The sequence below is a fragment of the Sinocyclocheilus rhinocerous genome, unplaced genomic scaffold (genome assembly GCF_001515625.1).
Source record: "Sinocyclocheilus rhinocerous isolate Xijiao unplaced genomic scaffold, SAMN03320098_v1.1 scaffold2194, whole genome shotgun sequence".
Lineage (NCBI taxonomy): Eukaryota > Metazoa > Chordata > Actinopteri > Cypriniformes > Cyprinidae > Sinocyclocheilus > Sinocyclocheilus rhinocerous.
Genome location: NW_015652304.1, coordinates 21,155 through 37,926, shown reverse-complemented (window position 1 = coordinate 37,926; position 16,772 = coordinate 21,155). Strand labels below are relative to the sequence as shown.

Here is a 16,772-nt window from a genome sequence, read left to right as displayed (position 1 = left end):
CTTGTTTGTATTTTATCTTGATCCAAATGTGTTACATTAAATTGTGTATGAATATGTGTGGCTTATTTTTTGTTTTGTGTGCATGCCATGTGTTAATTAACCACAGGAAGTGCTTATAACACACTTGGGCAGCCAGTGGTGTGGTTAACTATTGCTCTGGCTACCGTCATCTGCATTGCTCCAGTCCTTGCTTTCCGCTTTCTCAAACTGGACCTTAAACCTCAGCTCTCAGATACTGTAAGTATGAGTGTGACCCTAGTTTGTCTGTCCTAAATCGCACGCCATTTTTGAATTTGTTAATATCCATGTTCAACCAAACTAACATTCAGTATAACACAGTAAAGACAAGACTTTAAAAAAAACTTACTATGATTAAATGTTCTCCTTTTTATGTGATCATTAAATAAATTAATGATGAATTTTAATGTGTTGCATGTTTTTAATGTTAATAATTAATATTAATATATATATATAATTAATAAAATCAATTAAATTTAAATGGTCTCAAGCACTGCTCATTGAAATTGTGTTTCTGATTGTTGGATAGTTATGGTTGGTTGATTATTGCACAATCTGATTCATAGCATAGATCATATTTGTTTCGCATCAGTAGGTTTAACACATTTGTTAGTTTCTGGTTATCCCCTCACACTCATCCCCGCCCTTTATTATTTTCTCACTGTCTTTCTGCAGGTGCGCTACACTCAACTTGTGCTGCAGAAAAAGCGGAAGCCTGGTGGGCGTGCTGGTCGTGGAGTGGGCGGTGCTGGTGTAGCCAGTGGCAGTACTCTTGGTCGCTTGGGACGAGGTGGATCTCGACGCTCCGGTTATGCGTTTGCACATCAGGAGGGCTTCGGCGAGCTGATCACATCGGGAAAAAATATGCGCCTGAGCTCGCTGGCTCTCGCCACATTCGCCTCTCGCCACAGCGGCAGTTGGATCGATACCCTTCGCAGGAAAAAACACGCAAACAGCACTGGTGCGCAAAACACCCCACCCACTGGAGAAGACAGCGCCGCCTCCTCTCAAGCTCCACCGCTTTCCACGTCTTCCTCAGCAGCAGGCGAGGCAGAGCAACCATGTAATGAACCTGTCCTTCATCACAGCCCTGATGATATCGCTCTCAGTGTTATTAGGTGTCCAGAAAGAGACGTCGGAGAATGTAGTACAGCAACTGTGCAGGTAAATATACGTCTGAAAACAAGTTCAAGCACAAACTGCAAGTCAACATGCACAAATATAGGTTGTCATACAACACTGGACAGAGCGTTGATTCTGTAGGAGCACAAAAAACGAATTTTGTGGATTGACAAAAAAAGAAAATTTCCCCCAAGGAGAAAACGGCAGGAAGCAAAACTATTAAAAACACTTTCATTTCTCACTTTTGTACATAGTAGTATGCTCAGTTCCCCAATAATTAGGAAAACCCTATTGTTCTTTTTTTTTTGTGATGTATACATTACTGTTTGAAAGTTCACAATCAAAAAAATGTATTACTTATATTCAACAAAAGCATTACATTGATCAAAAGTGACATAAAAGACATTTATAAGACATTATTTCAACTAAATGTTATTTTGAACTTTCATTTGTCAAAGAATACTGAAAGAAATGTATCACAGTTTCCATAAAAAGCATTAAGTAGCACAAATCTGTTATCAAAATTGATAATAATAAGAAAAATGTATTGACCAGCAAATCAGCCTATTAGAATGATTTCCGAAGGATCATGTGACACTGAAAACTGAAATAACGGCTACTGAAAATTCAGCTTTGCCATCACAGGAATAAATTGTAGGAGCACAAAAAACGAATTTTGTGGATTGACAAAAAAAGAAAATTTCCCCCAAGGAGAAAACGGCAGGAAGCAAAACTATTAAAAACACTTTCATTTCTCACTTTTGTACATAGTAGTATGCTCAGTTCCCCAATAATTAGGAAAACCCTATTGTTCTTTTTTTTTTGTGATGTATACATTACTGTTTGAAAGTTCACAATCAAAAAAATGTATTACTTATATTCAACAAAAGCATTACATTGATCAAAAGTGACATAAAAGACATTTATAAGACATTATTTCAACTAAATGTTATTTTGAACTTTCATTTGTCAAAGAATACTGAAAGAAATGTATCACAGTTTCCATAAAAAGCATTAAGTAGCACAAATCTGTTATCAAAATTGATAATAATAAGAAAAATGTATTGACCAGCAAATCAGCCTATTAGAATGATTTCCGAAGGATCATGTGACACTGAAAACTGAAATAACGGCTACTGAAAATTCAGCTTTGCCATCACAGGAATAAATTACATTTGAAAATATATTAAAATAGAAAACAGTTATTTTAAATTGTTTTAATATTTCACAGTATTCTGTCTTTACTGTATGTTTGTTTAAATGTTTTTTTTTAATTAATTGAATGAATCAATTTTTTAATAATAGTTATTAACACACAATATACAAATCAATAACTTTATTAATGCAGTGGTTGCGTTTCAACTGTTATGCAAATGTTTAAAATCTGAAAGCTTAGCTGTTTTGGATTTCCCACTTCTTTTTCCCTCTTTACTGATTTGCATGTTTTTCAGTGCCTGTTCTTTGGACATAGATCTCACACAGAGCTAAAATCAAAAAATGTAAAGCATAACTATTGGTTGGGACAGCAGCTGTTGTTGACACACTGTTGAACCGAAAAGGTATAGCTGTGGTTGCAAGGGGGGATTAAGGGCAAACTGAATTTGCTGATTGATTTCTGAAATAGTACACAACATAGTACATTCAATGCTATGCAAAGTGGCATAATTCCTAAAGTCCATGTTCTCCCCAAAAATGTAACTTTTAAATAACATTTTTGATTAATATATTGGGAAAAAAGGGTATTGAAAGCGATCTTTTTCTGTAGAATTTTAGTAATTAGCTTCAGTTAATTTACAATTAATAGTAATGCGATAATCCCGTTTACCCCCAAAAAAAATCTGTCATCAGTTACTCACCCTCATGTAATTCAAACTTGTATAACTTTCTTTCTTCTGTTCATTTATGTATTTATTTTTACAATAAAAGTCAATGGTAACCAAAAAAAGAAAGTCATTTTGGGTTTGTAACAACACGAGGGTGAGTAAATGATGACAGAATTTTCATTTTTGTCATTTACTCCAGTGCAGATATTTCTAAGACCTTTCATTCTTTCTTCTAGGAAGCACCGTTTATGTGGAAGGGAACCGGAGCTCGTATCAGTGGTGCCAGCAGTCCTAGTCCACCTCCCATTGCAGAAGAAACTTCCAGTGGCGAGTGATGGATAGATGGACCAACTGGAATCCTTCATGTGAACACTCACACCTTCTGACATGTGCTCATGTTTCTGTCTGAGGACATGGGCAGTGAAGACAGCGTCCCAGACAGTTTGGAAGTAAACACATGCTTGAATTAAAACACATGGAAATGAATGCAGATTCAAACTGTGCATACAGACCGCAAAAGACCATACATTTCCTGTATTGTGCTCATTTTCAGATTTCCTGTCGGTGAGAAGGACAAATCTGCTGTTATTTGAGCTGTTTATGACTGAGTTTTCCATTCTAGCCAAGTTATCAGACAACAAACCACTAAAAAACATGGCCAAGGCTGATATTACAACACACCTGACTATCCAAATAGCTGATGTTAATTGTTCTCATATACTAAATTACAGTTTACGTTAAATTAGATTCATTCATTTTTAATCTGGAGACACAATATATTGTGCATAACACAATATATTAATACACTGCACATGTAACAGTTGTACAGATATTAACGATAACTAAATGACCTGAAGTATCAGCCTCAGCTATATCAGGTTTTATGTTTTTGTATTCAAATTGGGTAGTTCTGGATCTTATCTTGGTCATTTGAATCTCAGTCAAGGATTGTCTGTATCTCTATATAGTAAGAGCGGTTTATCTTTTCTTCTGTTTTTGAATCTCTTAATGACTTTCTTGTGGTCTCATACTGTTTTGACCATTTTGTCAGCATATTGTTTTGCTGAGTCAAATACTTCAGCTTTCTGTCTGTTTGTTGCTCAGAGGTTAATAATGCTACTTGAGTTCAAGCAAGTGAACTTTCTTATATACTGTAGAGAAGGCTAGAGATGTTCTGTTTTTCCCCACTGCTGAAAATAGCACTAAGATGTATGTGGTTCTGTGATAAAACACTATAGTTCTCAGTGAGAACATGATTCTGCTGGATGAACCCGTTCTTCCTCATCCATTTCTTTGCACCATATTGGTGCACTAACCCTGACTGCTTGACATAAAGTCCAATTCAACCTCAAACTCTGCTTTACTGGACCCTTGAGGGTTTAGGCATTTGCACTGATCCAGTGGACTGTAATAAATGTGTTTGACCTTTTTTTTTTTCTTTTTTTTTTTGAAGTTGGATTAAAATGATTAACATCAGAGTTACCAAATGGATTCCACCTTGACATCATAATCTAAATGTGGCCTTCACCAGTGTTTGGATTTAGGTAAATGGGCTAATAAGAATGTAAACACAGTAATGTGTGTGTTATTGTGAATGGGTGAGACAGACCAAGGAAGTTGATAAAGATGTGTGAGAAGTTACTGTGCACCATACTTGTCCTGTTTCCTGTGTAAGTTAGGCCTAGCTCTCATACTGTTAAATAGGTAACAATTATATGCCTTAAAAGCTAACTTTGTGAGTGTGTTTTTTAAAAATGTGTATCTATTTCCATCCACACATAAAAGCATTTACATATATTGCAGTCTGTTTCAGTGTCTGTTAGCCAAATCCACATGATCTGTGAACGTTATGACCCTGCTGTTGTAAATGGGCCTAGTGAAAAATAAAAAAATAGATATGATTAAATGATTTTAATCAAGTAAAAAAACTGATCATGGTTGTGTGTCTAATTATTTTTGAATGATAAATCATTTATAAACGAATAATTCACCCGAAAAATTATAATATTATAGTTGCTCACCATCATGATTTGTGAAAAACAAAAGGATACATTTTGAATAATTCTTCTGCTTGCTCTTTTCCATGCAATGAATGGGGACTGAAGATGTCAAACTTTCATAAACACCATTAAAAATTGACCATATGATACTTTTCTCTCAAGATAAAAGTGATGCCCAATTTGTAAACGATTCGTTCTTTTGAGTCGGATCTTTTCAATGAATCTATTCATACAGCTCTCAAGACAAGTTTAAATTATTTACTCACGAATTGAGCTGATCCGGTTCTAGAGTTCAACTCACTGATTCAGTGATCCAGTCGCAGCCATAAAAAGTGTAATGAATAACGACCCCAGAAAAGTATGGACTTTTATCACACTTTACGCCGTTTTTTATGAAGCTTGAATTTCTACTTTTGTGTTCCACGAATGACAGACTGTCAACATTAGGGTGGGTAAATGAGACTATTCATTTTGGGAACTATTTCTAATTGTGAATAAAATGTATTTATAAAAGCCATTTCTAATCCTATTACTAGCAGCAGACCCGATCTATTCTGGCGATCCTCAGAGATATAGCAGGTCTTGGGACACGTAGTAATGTTTTATAAAGCTGACCGCAAACAGAATTAGTTTGTTCTCGGTCTTTGCCTTGTCAAATAGGAACTTGTTTGTCTTTGTGGTTCATCAGTGTCGCAAGAGCGGATTTGTTAAAGTAACGATAGTATAATGTGCGGGGGAGGAGAGGAAGGGGCTGCAGTCTTCTGTCTCTCTCACAAACAAATGAGCTCCGGATCGAAATCTGTTCGCAACTGACAATATTATTATTTTGTCAAACGAATACTTCTTTATCCTAGATCTGTACCATGATTCAAATAATAGTCCTAATGCAACAGTTACATTTAAAAATTTAAGGTTTCTTTTCTTTATTTTATTAATCTTTCTAAAATGTTGATGTGAGGAAAATGTAAATTTTCATCTCGTTAAACTTGCTGAAAGGTTTGACATTATGACCCGTACCCATATTGTATATTTTGGTGGCTGATTATTTTTTTGGAAGTGAAATCTCATTTATAATGTGGACGCGATTTACACTCAAGTTTCTCCTCGGTGTATTAGCTGCGATTGAAGTTCACCTTGCCCCAGAAGAGCTGTGTCCTCGACAAGGTAATTAACCATTTCATTTCAAAACACAACCGAGAATTATTCATTTGGATGAATTTGTGTGATTGACCTAAATCAGCTATTCTTGACCTGTATTGTATATTTTGACTTTAAAAACCATAATTATATCTCTTTCATGGTATTGTTAGGATGTAAGTCAGAGTGATTCATCTCTGACTCAGTGGTTAGGTTAATGATAAGCGCTTGTGGTTAAGAATAGCCCAATATTAATAGAAATTCCTTTAGTATTTTAACAACTTTTATCACGGGACCTTTCTTTGGTACAAGAAAAAGGTCACATTTAAACCGTCTTGGAAACTTTTTACCTCACATTAATTACTTATTTTTTGTTCTGCTTTAATCTTAAAATATGAAGGAAAAAACTTATTAAAAATATGAATGATCACGTTTTGAATATTTTGAATCCAAAAAGAGTAAAAAATAATATAAACGATTCAAAACCTCTATGCGAACACACTTGCCCGAAAAAGTGGGGGGGACGAACTTACCTGATATTAAAAGTGGGGGGGACACGTCCCCCGCGTCCCCCGCGTAATCTATGCCCCTGAACGATTCCTTAGTTATTGTTTGAAAATGATTGTCAGTTTTTTTCAAAAACTATATAAAAAATACTATTGTGGCAAACAAGTATGAGCATATAAAGATGTGATGTGTGGAGAGAAAAGATGAATGTAAATTTCAATTCTGATGAGAATAGTTTTATTTTGCATCATTTGCAATCAAGTTATAATTGCAAAAAGTGTGTATTTAACTTTGTATATTTAAGATACATTAAATGCTAACTATGTTATCAGTCTTATTGCAAAACAACGGAGACCTTTTTAAGTACAAAAATGTTAACATTTAATTCCCACCAAAAAAAATGTTCTCAAACACAATATATCATTTAAGACGTGGTGGAAATGACTGTAACATTCAGAGAGAGAGAAAAATGACATGTATGTCTGTTGTGCATTGTTAGTGGACAAATTAAATAAACTAGTATTTCCTTCCTGAGAGCCAAAAGTGTGCATAAATGAAGTAAAACTCACATGTGATACACAGAAAGTCATCTATGAATATGAGGAGGATTTCCCTGGTAATGTTATAGCAGATGTTTGCGTATGAGACATAAAAATGAGGCATAGTGTGGATTTTATAGGCTTTCAATAATACTTTATTGTTTCAAAGTGCCATGAACTTGGAGAAAAAAAAGTTGACCATTTTCTTTTACATACAGTGATTCCCTTTTGTCCTTTTATAATCATTGTTGTTGTATTGCTTTTAAATCATGTCCACTGGTTCAGCATACTTACAATGACAGAAAGAACGAGTGATTGTGGGGAAGAATCTGGGGGATTTTAATAAAAGGAAGTGAAAGTGAAAGTACCACTTTGCTGCATAATTTTGTTCCATATTTAACCGACGCAATGAACTGTGGGTATAATGTACTGTAGAGACCAGTATATACGAGACATAAGCAAAAACAAATAAAAACTCTGATTTATGTGATTAATTACCTAAAACTGTTTTGAATCTTCTTCAGAGCCCCTTCCTGGAGTCTTGGTCTTGAAGTTAGGAAGCAATGTTGTGTTTGGCTGCAGAGGCGATATCACTGTGGACGGTGTGCCGTTGGCTTCGGCCAGTGTCATGAATAAAAAATACAGAACCAAGCAGAGAGAAGACATCACTGTCAGCTGGACATCCCAAAAAGGTTATGCTAATGCTACACAGCTAACCAGTATGAAGGGAAATGCTACAACTGGGACATACCAAAAGACTGATTCTGCTATGTATACCAAAGCTAAAGGGGACACAACGGTCACCGTTAAACCACCTGTAACCATAAGAAAGGAACAAACCACTTCTAGACGTGTTTTGCGTGCTGTCACTCAAACTACTGGACAGGAGGAAGAGGTCTTTGGTATCACCATGGGGACAGATTTTGAGCAAGATGATTATGAGGACTATGATTATGAAGAGGAACGGTCCAGGGTGACAAGAGGCATCAAAAAGCGAACACGCTGGACTCTAAATGGACGACAGGTGCATGCTGGAGTGGAAAGGGGAGGGATTTTAAGACGGCCTCATCTCAGCTGGGCAGATGCTGGGAATTACAGCTGCTACAGAGGAGAGAGACTCATTTCCACAGTCAGAATCAGCATAGGGGGTGAGGACCTTCTTTCACACTCATATTGATAAATGATTTATATATCGGACCGTACCCCTCCCAGTCAACCAGATACTGGAGTACACCGCCCCAGCGTCGAGAGTAGAGCAGTTCTCTGACCTGATACGCCTCCTCGTCGTCGACCAGAATGGGTGGAGGCGCCTGGACCTTGGCTCCCTCATTCTCCTGACCCTCTCTCGGACCACCAGCGGGTTTCAACAGCGAGACATGAAGTGGGAGAGATGCGATAGTTAGCAGGTAAATCTAAACGGACTGAAACTGGCGTAATTTGTCTTAGAATTTTGAATGGGCCAACATACCTAGGACTGAGTTTCTTGCAGGGAAGTCTGAGGCGGATATCTCTAGTGGATAGCCACACCCATTGACCTGGGGCGTACTCTGGACCTGGGCGACGGTGACAGTTGGCCTGTTCCTCTTGCCATCTTATGGCTCGTTGTGGAAGGAAGTTTAGGTAAGGGAATGAGACGGCAGGACTTGGAAAAGCGTTCTATGACTGTTAGGATGGTGGTATTTCCCATTGAGTTGGGTAGATCTGTGATGAAGTCTATAGCGGAAGTGGGTATCGGAACTTGATGGTGATGTCGTTGAGACCCCGATAATCGATACATGGTCTGAGACTGCCGTCCTTTTTTTCACAAAGAAGCAGCCAGCTGAAGCAGGTGAGGTAGAGGGTCTGATAAAGCCTTTTGTTAGTTCCTCTTCAATATATTTCTTCATGGCTTCTGACTCGGGTTGAGACAAAGGGAATATTCTACCTTTGGGAGGTATGCTGCCAGGTATTAGCTCGATAGAGCAGTCACAGGAGCGGTGAGGAGGAAGTCGAGAGGCCTTTACTTTGCTGAATGCCTCAGAAAGATCAGCATACTCAAGGGGAAGTCCGGGAATCTCTGGGTTCTCCTTGGTGAGGGTGATGGTGCTGACTGGTATTGGCGAGTCGTGAGTGAGACAGTGATTGTGACAGGCAGGGCTCCACTGTGTGATTTCACCTTCCCTCCAAGAGATATATGGATTGTGTCTACGTAGCCAGGGTAGACCGAGGATCAGAGGATGATTTGGAGAACTAATGACATAAAATTTGAGGGTCTCGTGGTGAAGTACGCCGATTTGCATCTGTAATTCATCGGTGATGTTAGTGATTCTTCCCCCTCCGAGAGGTCTGCCATCTAGCGCCTCCACTGCCAAATGAGAAGTACATGGGGTTAGAGCGAGGTGATGTTCGCGAGCGAACTCATTAGACATAAAATTGCCCGCTGCCCCAGAGTCTAATAAAGCCTCAACTGACACAATCTTGCTGCCGATAAACAATTTTACTGGAATTCTGACACAGGAAGTAGAATATTTGTGCTGGACGTATGAACTCACCGTTCTTGAATTAGCTGCGGTGGGTCGAATGGGGCACGATGACTTGAGATGACCGGATTGACCACAGTACATGCACAAGTGGAGATGAATTCGGCGTTCTCGTTCCTCAGGAGACAGGTGAGTGTAGCCCAGCTGCATTGGTTCCGTGCTGGTAGCGGGAAACGATGGTGTGAGTTGCGTTGTATGAGCGGGTCGGCGTGAGCGCACCAGGTTATCAATTTGGATCGTTAAGTCAATGAATTCATTTAGAGTTCTCCCCTCATCGCAACAGGCTAGCTCAGCTTGCAAATCCAGATTCAATCCCCACCGAAAAAGCAGTTTTAATGATCGTTAAGTCAATGAATTCATTTAGAGTTCTCCCCTCATCGCGACAGGCTAGCTCAGCTTGCAAATCCAGATTCAATCCCCGCCGAAAAAGCAGCTTTAATGTGTCCTCCACCCACTCAGTTTGAGCAGCGAGTGTACGGAAGGTGAGAGCATATTCGGCTGCCGTTCCTCTTCCTTGACTCAGAGTGAGAAGCTGCTCCACAGCGCTCCTTCCTCCAGCTGAATGTTCGAATACTTCTTTAAAACATTGTAAAAAAATGTCAAACGAGGGAAAGACTGACCCATCCGTTCTCCAGATGGCGGTGGCCCAATCCAAAGCCTTTTCGGTAAGCAAGGAGCATACGAATGGAATCTTACTTGAGTCCGTGAGGTATAAGGTGGGTTGCTGATTGACGAACTTATATATATATATATATATATATATATATATATATATACATAAATAATTTTACTACAATAAGGCGGTAGGACAATATCTTGTCACCTTATTGTAATAAAATGTAATTATTTAAATACATGTATTATTTATTTATAAAATAAAGATTTGTAGATTTCTAAAGCTTTTTTTACAGTTTACATCTGGTCAGTATGTCAAAATGTTTAAAAATACTAAAAAATCTACCTTTTTTAATGAAAAACATTCAAAATAACTTTTGGAACCGAATGCGACTAAATTGTGACTGGATTATTTTTGGTTTCCTTGAAACATCTGATCTCTCCTGTGCACTTTTCTTCTCTCTCTGCAAAGATTGTTTGGCAACGTCACTCGTGTGCCTTGTTCATTCTCCCGCTCCCGCTGTTGGTGTGTTTTTCACGTGGAGGAGGGTGACAGAGTTCTCCATGCAGCAAAACTGTGCGTGTCTAACACAGCAGGCAGTGCCATGAGCCCTTACCTCAGCTTCAAGCTGCACGACATCAGTGAGTGCTTGTGTTTTTCTGTCCTTTGGGATGTTGATTAGTCACACTTTTAGCGCACCACCAATGTGCTTATGAAACAAAAATCTTTTTCTGTGTAGTTAAGCCAGACCCTCCGACCCGAGTGGTGGTGAGAGCAGTCGAGGGCCAGAAGCATATGCTTAAAGTATCCTGGTCGTATCCCAGTTCCTGGAAGCATGGCTTCTATGCCTTGCATTTCCAGCTGAGATACCGACCACAACTCAAAGAGCAGGTAAAGTGGGAAGGCTTATATATGTATAATTCTTGAAATAGCACAGCTTGGGTTATGTGTAGAGTCTGTGGCTGTATTTATGTGTGTTTGTGTGTGTATTTAGTATCAGTCAGTGCTGATAGATGACAGGACGGACAGACAAGTGTCCTGGACGATTTATGATGCTCTGCCACACATTCAGTATGAAGTGCAGCTCCAGGCCAAGGATGACTTCGACGGCCTCTGGAGTGATTGGACTGACACGGTCTATGCAGTCACTTGGACAGGTAACAAAATACATGCAATTTTTTAATACTGTAATAATTGTTTTAATCTATCTAAATATTGTGCTACTATATAGAAATTTGGTGTATTTTTTGGTGTATTTTTAAGTATTGTGTGTATTTGGCACATACATCATGTATTATTGATTTTAAGAGAGCAAAGATCAGTGTTCGTCAGATAAGAGGCTCTAAACAGATCATGTCCAGATTCTGTGCTTTACTGGGAGTCTATGAGAATATCATTTACACTGTTTGCATTGGGAAAAGCGTCTGATTGTTTGTTTGGACATTGAGCTTTCAGTCAGTTGGTCAAGCTGTGAAAAAGGACAGGGCTTTGCTACAAACATCCAAAATTGCTAGTAGACTAACAGTGGTTGAAATTAAAAACCACACAAATTGCTTAGAAATAGAGACCCATTTAGTTGAAGCCTTTCACATCACATTAAATTTAGTGTTTCAAATTACCTATTAGTATTTGTAAATATCAAAGAACACAATTATTTTCAATTAGCAATTTCACTGTTTAGTAGTAGCTTTTTCCGTTTTTATTTTGTACAACAATCAACAACATACACAATCACATACCAACACAACCGACAACACTACAAGTGTACATACATTAAAAAATAATAATAAATCATAAAAACAGACTTCTGCATTAATTCAACCAAATCAAGTTATAACTGTTTTTGAAAATCATTTATGAAAGTTTGCCACATAAAATCAAACTCAGAGTCGGACCAACGTACATTTTGTCTTGTTTTTTCCAGACTCAAGAATTGTAGCATCTATAGGTCTGCACAGATTTATTAGTAGCTTTTAGGACCAAAACGAACAGACAAAAGTCTATATAATTCATATATGACTGTATATAGAATAATTGTTGTTTTATTTTCTAGTATTAAATATTCAAGAACAAGACAAAATACACTTTTACATCTTTACACTGCTGAGTTAAGGCTGCTCAAAACTCTGTTAAAAGCCAGATTAAATTATGTCTGCTCTGACCAACTTCAGCCTCATTATCAAAGTGCACAATTATTATTACTGTGTAAATGCATTCATGCCACATCCAAGCAGCATTGACAGTCTGTATAAAGACACAATTAGAATTTTCTGAAAATACCTTTTAATCTTACAAAACTTTGCTGTAGAGGAGCAAAACAACAGCTTTACGGTTGTGACAGCCATTTATATTCACCCTAAAAAATGTTTTGAACATTGGAATGTTTCTTTGCATTTCTTTGTAGCTCCTGAGACGACTACTACCTCTGAGAGCATTACTTTGGTGAGTTCATTCAACAAAATATAATACACAAACACACTGACATATCTCTACATGCCTTTTGTTGTACCCGTTTAGACATATACACACTGATTAAAATACTTAAACCTTTATGTTTATTTTTTCTTCCATTGTCATTCAGGAGCCCCTTGAGATGTTTCCTGAAGGTTCAGGAGGATCTGGAGAAGACCCTTGTGTAGGTGAGTCTGAGCAAGAAAACAAGGGTAACTTGTCTCATTGTTCTCTTTCAGGTACTGTTACTCACACATCTGCTAATTCTATAATGAAAGCAGACAGGAAATGAACGTGGCACCTTACTGGAAAGTCAAAACAGGAAGTGGTCACCATAACATGTTTGGAGTTTAACAATGTGCTGTAATTTCCACACGTTTCAGCATTCCGTGACATTTCACCTCTGTCCTCATTTACTCTTTCTTTCTCTCGGGTTCAGTGGCAGTAGATGGAGCTGATGATATTGAATATGCTACAGTGTGGCTGTATGTGTCATGTGTTTTTGGGCTGTGTTTTCTTGTAGTCTTCACCATGCTCACAGTCTGCTTACACAGGTAAAACTCTTTATCTTTTCCATCTTTTAATATCTATTTAGTGATTTTTCAGCTCTGAAAATGCCTTTTGTCTTTTAAAAAGTGAAGTTGTTCAAAATCTGTTTCGTTGTTTTTTCTATTCACTCATCAAATTTACCCCCGTTTACTTTGTGTTCTTATAGGAATAGGCTGCATTTCATGTCTAGAATAGGAAAACAGACTTTGCCCTTTGCATTCTTCCTTCATTCGCCTCGACCTCTTCCTGCTCCTGTTCACTCTGAGCAGCTTCCAGAGGAGGGAAAGTCACTGATGTCTCCTCCCAAACACAGCCAGCAAGACTTCCTTCCTGTTCAGCAAGAGGGCATTCATCTGCATAACATGGATTATTTCCTGTCTCCAGGCACGGAGGGTGTGCCATGGACCATAGACAGACATGACTAAACAGAAGAAAAATACTGTGATAGACTAAGAATCACAGACAGGGTTTTGTATTCAGTAACAGTATTGTGAGTGGAAAAACTCAATGTTGAGTGTTATTGTATAGACAAAGTAATTAATCTTGTCCTACATTATTTTTGACTACTATCAGAACCATTTGTAAATAAGAATTTTGTAAAAAAAAAATGCCTGCCATCTGTTGACCATGCCAATCTCATATGTGAAGCTAAAGCACTCTTATAAGTAGCTCTGAATATAAGTGTCTGCTAAATGCCTTACAGGAATGTTAAGATAATCTAATTCAACACAATTTTTTTTTGACTCATCCCTTGTTTAAAAAAATATAGGAATCTGGATTTTTATGCATTCCAATTATTACGTTATTAAAATATATCCATTATAATGTTGTAAAATGGTACATAACTTGACACAGAAAAGTTTAGAAAGGCCATGTTCACACAGCAGCAAAATATGCTTGTCAGTCCTGTGTTTGAGTCCTTAAAGGGACAGTTCACCCAAGAATGAAAATTGATTTAACCTAGGTGTAAATGACCTTCTTCTTTCAGACGAATACAATCAAAGTTACATTAAAAAATGTACGGGCTCTTCCAAGCTTTATAATGGCAGTGAATTGTGGTCAAAATTTTGAAGCAAAATAAAGTGCATCCATCCATCATAAAAAGGACTCCACACGATTCCGGGGGGGTTAACCCTTTATCATGTATAATCACACCGGTGTGATCACTCTAGGCTGGTCCCTGGAGTGTACGATCAGACCGGTGTGATTCGAATGTTCAGTGCATCACATGATCAACTGCTGAATTCAAATCTGCTTTCACACTTTGGCTGGAGTGGAGCCAGATCAGACACACTGAGTGCTTGTCATATCACAACTGTTCAACAATTCATTCTAAAATAACGGTCGCCTAAAAAAACTCACGCCGGTGGCTCAGCTAGTATATTTTAAACTCACGTGTGAAAGGGTTAATAAAGGCCTTCTGAAGCAATAATATCCATTCATAAAGGCCTTCTGAAAAATATCCATATTTAAAACTTTTTAAGCTGTAATCTCTAGCTTCCACTAACTGTCGTATGCGCGTTCAAGAGACAGTGGCGTTCTAGCGGATGAGAACTAAGTTTTATTTACAGCAAAGGAAAACCAGTCTCCTCCTGGCTTATATTGAAATCCTCTGACATGTTTCTTTACAAATAATCATTTTGTACTTCTAATTCATGACCGTGTTTTGTTTTGCTCTCTCCTCTGTGCTTCTATGTTCGTCACTTCTCACCGGAGCTTATGCTACGCCTACATCCTACGTCATCCGCTGGAACGCCACTCTTTCCTGAACGCGCATATGACAGTTAGCAGAAGCTAGAAATGATGGATGTATGCACGTTTTGCTTCAAAATCTTGACCACCATTCACTGCCATGATAAAGCTTGGAAGAGCCAGGACATTTTTAAATATGACTCCAAATGTATTTGTCTAAAAGAAGAAAGTCATATACACCTCTCCACTCAGATTAAAAAGCTTGCATTGAAGATTTGATGGATGAACTGGCGGCTCGACTGGACTCTTGTTGTGTCCAAAAGTGAAAAGACACTTCAGTTTTTTGAATGTCACCATCTTTGATATTACTTTAGTCACTGTGGCTACTGATAAGGAACACAAGCTTGACTCTTGTTGTAAGTTCGTAGACAGTATTCGAGACGCTACTGTAAGTCGCTGTGTGAACGGGACATTTTGAGACTCAGACCTGTAAGTAAATGTGGTTGTCAATCCCAAAAACTGACAGTGTGAACATATCTAAAGTTATTCTTTCATACTTATGCTAAAACACTGTTTTCATCTTGTTTCTGTACTATTGAAACTGTGGATTTTAATGTGTACGGATTGGCCCCATACACTTCCACTGTAAAGCAGATTTTAATTTAAAATTTTAAAGAAAAGGTAAGTTCTGTTGATTAAGTTTAACTTGCATCAAACCTGGAATAGTCCTTAAAATGTAAATTTTGTGTTTGCAATTATGCCTGGTGATGAAAGCAAATTTACCACTGGAAATCACCTGTTGGGAGAAGTTGTGATGAGCCATTAACCAGAAGAAAGATTGTTTTTATCATTGTGCCTAACAGTAATACCAGTTTACTCCAGGGAGAGTCATTCTATGTGAATATGGCATAGAATAAGGAATATTGTGCAGTGTTTCACAGTTTCTTGTTTGTACAGAGTTTTATATGCTGAATATATTTCATATTGAATATATGAATATGCTGAATGATATTTCAATTTCAGTTTGTTTGTACATTGCTTTTCAGAATACATATTGCTCTAATGCCTCTTTATAAAGAATAGTGACTTACAAACCCCAAAGATGTTAAAGGTGACACACGCTCATAGGCTGCAGAGATAGCTTCAACCACCCAATGAGACATTCTCTGTTTGGTGACAGCAGCTCCATTGTTTTTACCGCCAATTCATACAAACAATTTGTCAGATCTACGCCACTGGACTGCGCGGTCAACACAGATCTTCAACGCCCTCACCCGGCAAAGACTAGGAAGTCGCACGTCACTTCCATTCCCCGCATCAGAATGGGGAAAAAAGCCTCCAAGACCACCAGCTGAAAGTGAAATAGGGTTGAAGCAACCTTAGGAATAAACTCAAGCCTAGGTCGCAGCAAAACTTTAACCAGCCCTGGGGCAAAGTCTATACAAGAAGGGCTGATTGAAAGAGCAGTCACTGATAGAGCAGGAGACAGGGAGAACCATAGCAGGCAATGTGTAGTCATGCTCAAAGAAACAAGTCCACTTCTGCTTAGCTGAACCTCTTCCATATGAGGGTGTAACCTAAATTCTGCCCCGAAAGTAGGTCCGCTCCATAGTTCAGATGACCTTGGACAATGAACCACTCTGACTGACAGAAACTTGGTCTGCGCCCAAAGAAGAACACGTCTCGCCAACCTGCACAGGGGGTGAGAACGTAGTCTCCCTTGGCGATTCAGGTACGAGACAACATTCATGTTGTCCGTCCTGACCAAAGGGGCTCAGGAAGTTCTAGGAACTAGCCAG

The 16,772-nt window shown here is 38.3% G+C and overlaps 2 protein-coding genes across 2 annotated transcripts in view; both read left to right on the top strand.

The window, feature by feature from the left end:
• The window catches only part of atp8b2 (ATPase phospholipid transporting 8B2), a 38,720-nt gene extending 33,884 nt beyond the window's left edge, over positions 1 to 4,836 (top strand). The window contains exons 26-28 of the mRNA XM_016520603.1: positions 107 to 237; positions 694 to 1,182; positions 3,200 to 4,836. Coding sequence (XP_016376089.1) covers positions 107 to 237; positions 694 to 1,182; positions 3,200 to 3,298 — 719 coding nt within the window. The 3' untranslated portion in view covers positions 3,299 to 4,836. The remainder of the gene's footprint in view (positions 1 to 106; positions 238 to 693; positions 1,183 to 3,199) is intronic.
• Positions 4,837 to 5,729: 893 nt separating this feature from the next.
• Positions 5,730 to 13,999, top strand: LOC107714658 (interleukin-6 receptor subunit alpha-like). The gene is made up of 10 exons (XM_016520587.1): positions 5,730 to 6,127; positions 7,671 to 8,294; positions 8,359 to 8,527; positions 10,753 to 10,922; positions 11,021 to 11,172; positions 11,276 to 11,438; positions 12,686 to 12,723; positions 12,863 to 12,920; positions 13,166 to 13,286; positions 13,448 to 13,999. The coding sequence occupies exons 1-10, from the start codon at positions 6,037 to 6,039 to the stop codon at positions 13,704 to 13,706; spliced, it is 1,845 nt and encodes a 614-aa protein (XP_016376073.1). The 5' UTR covers positions 5,730 to 6,036; the 3' UTR covers positions 13,707 to 13,999.
• Positions 14,000 to 16,772: the final 2,773 nt, after the last annotated feature.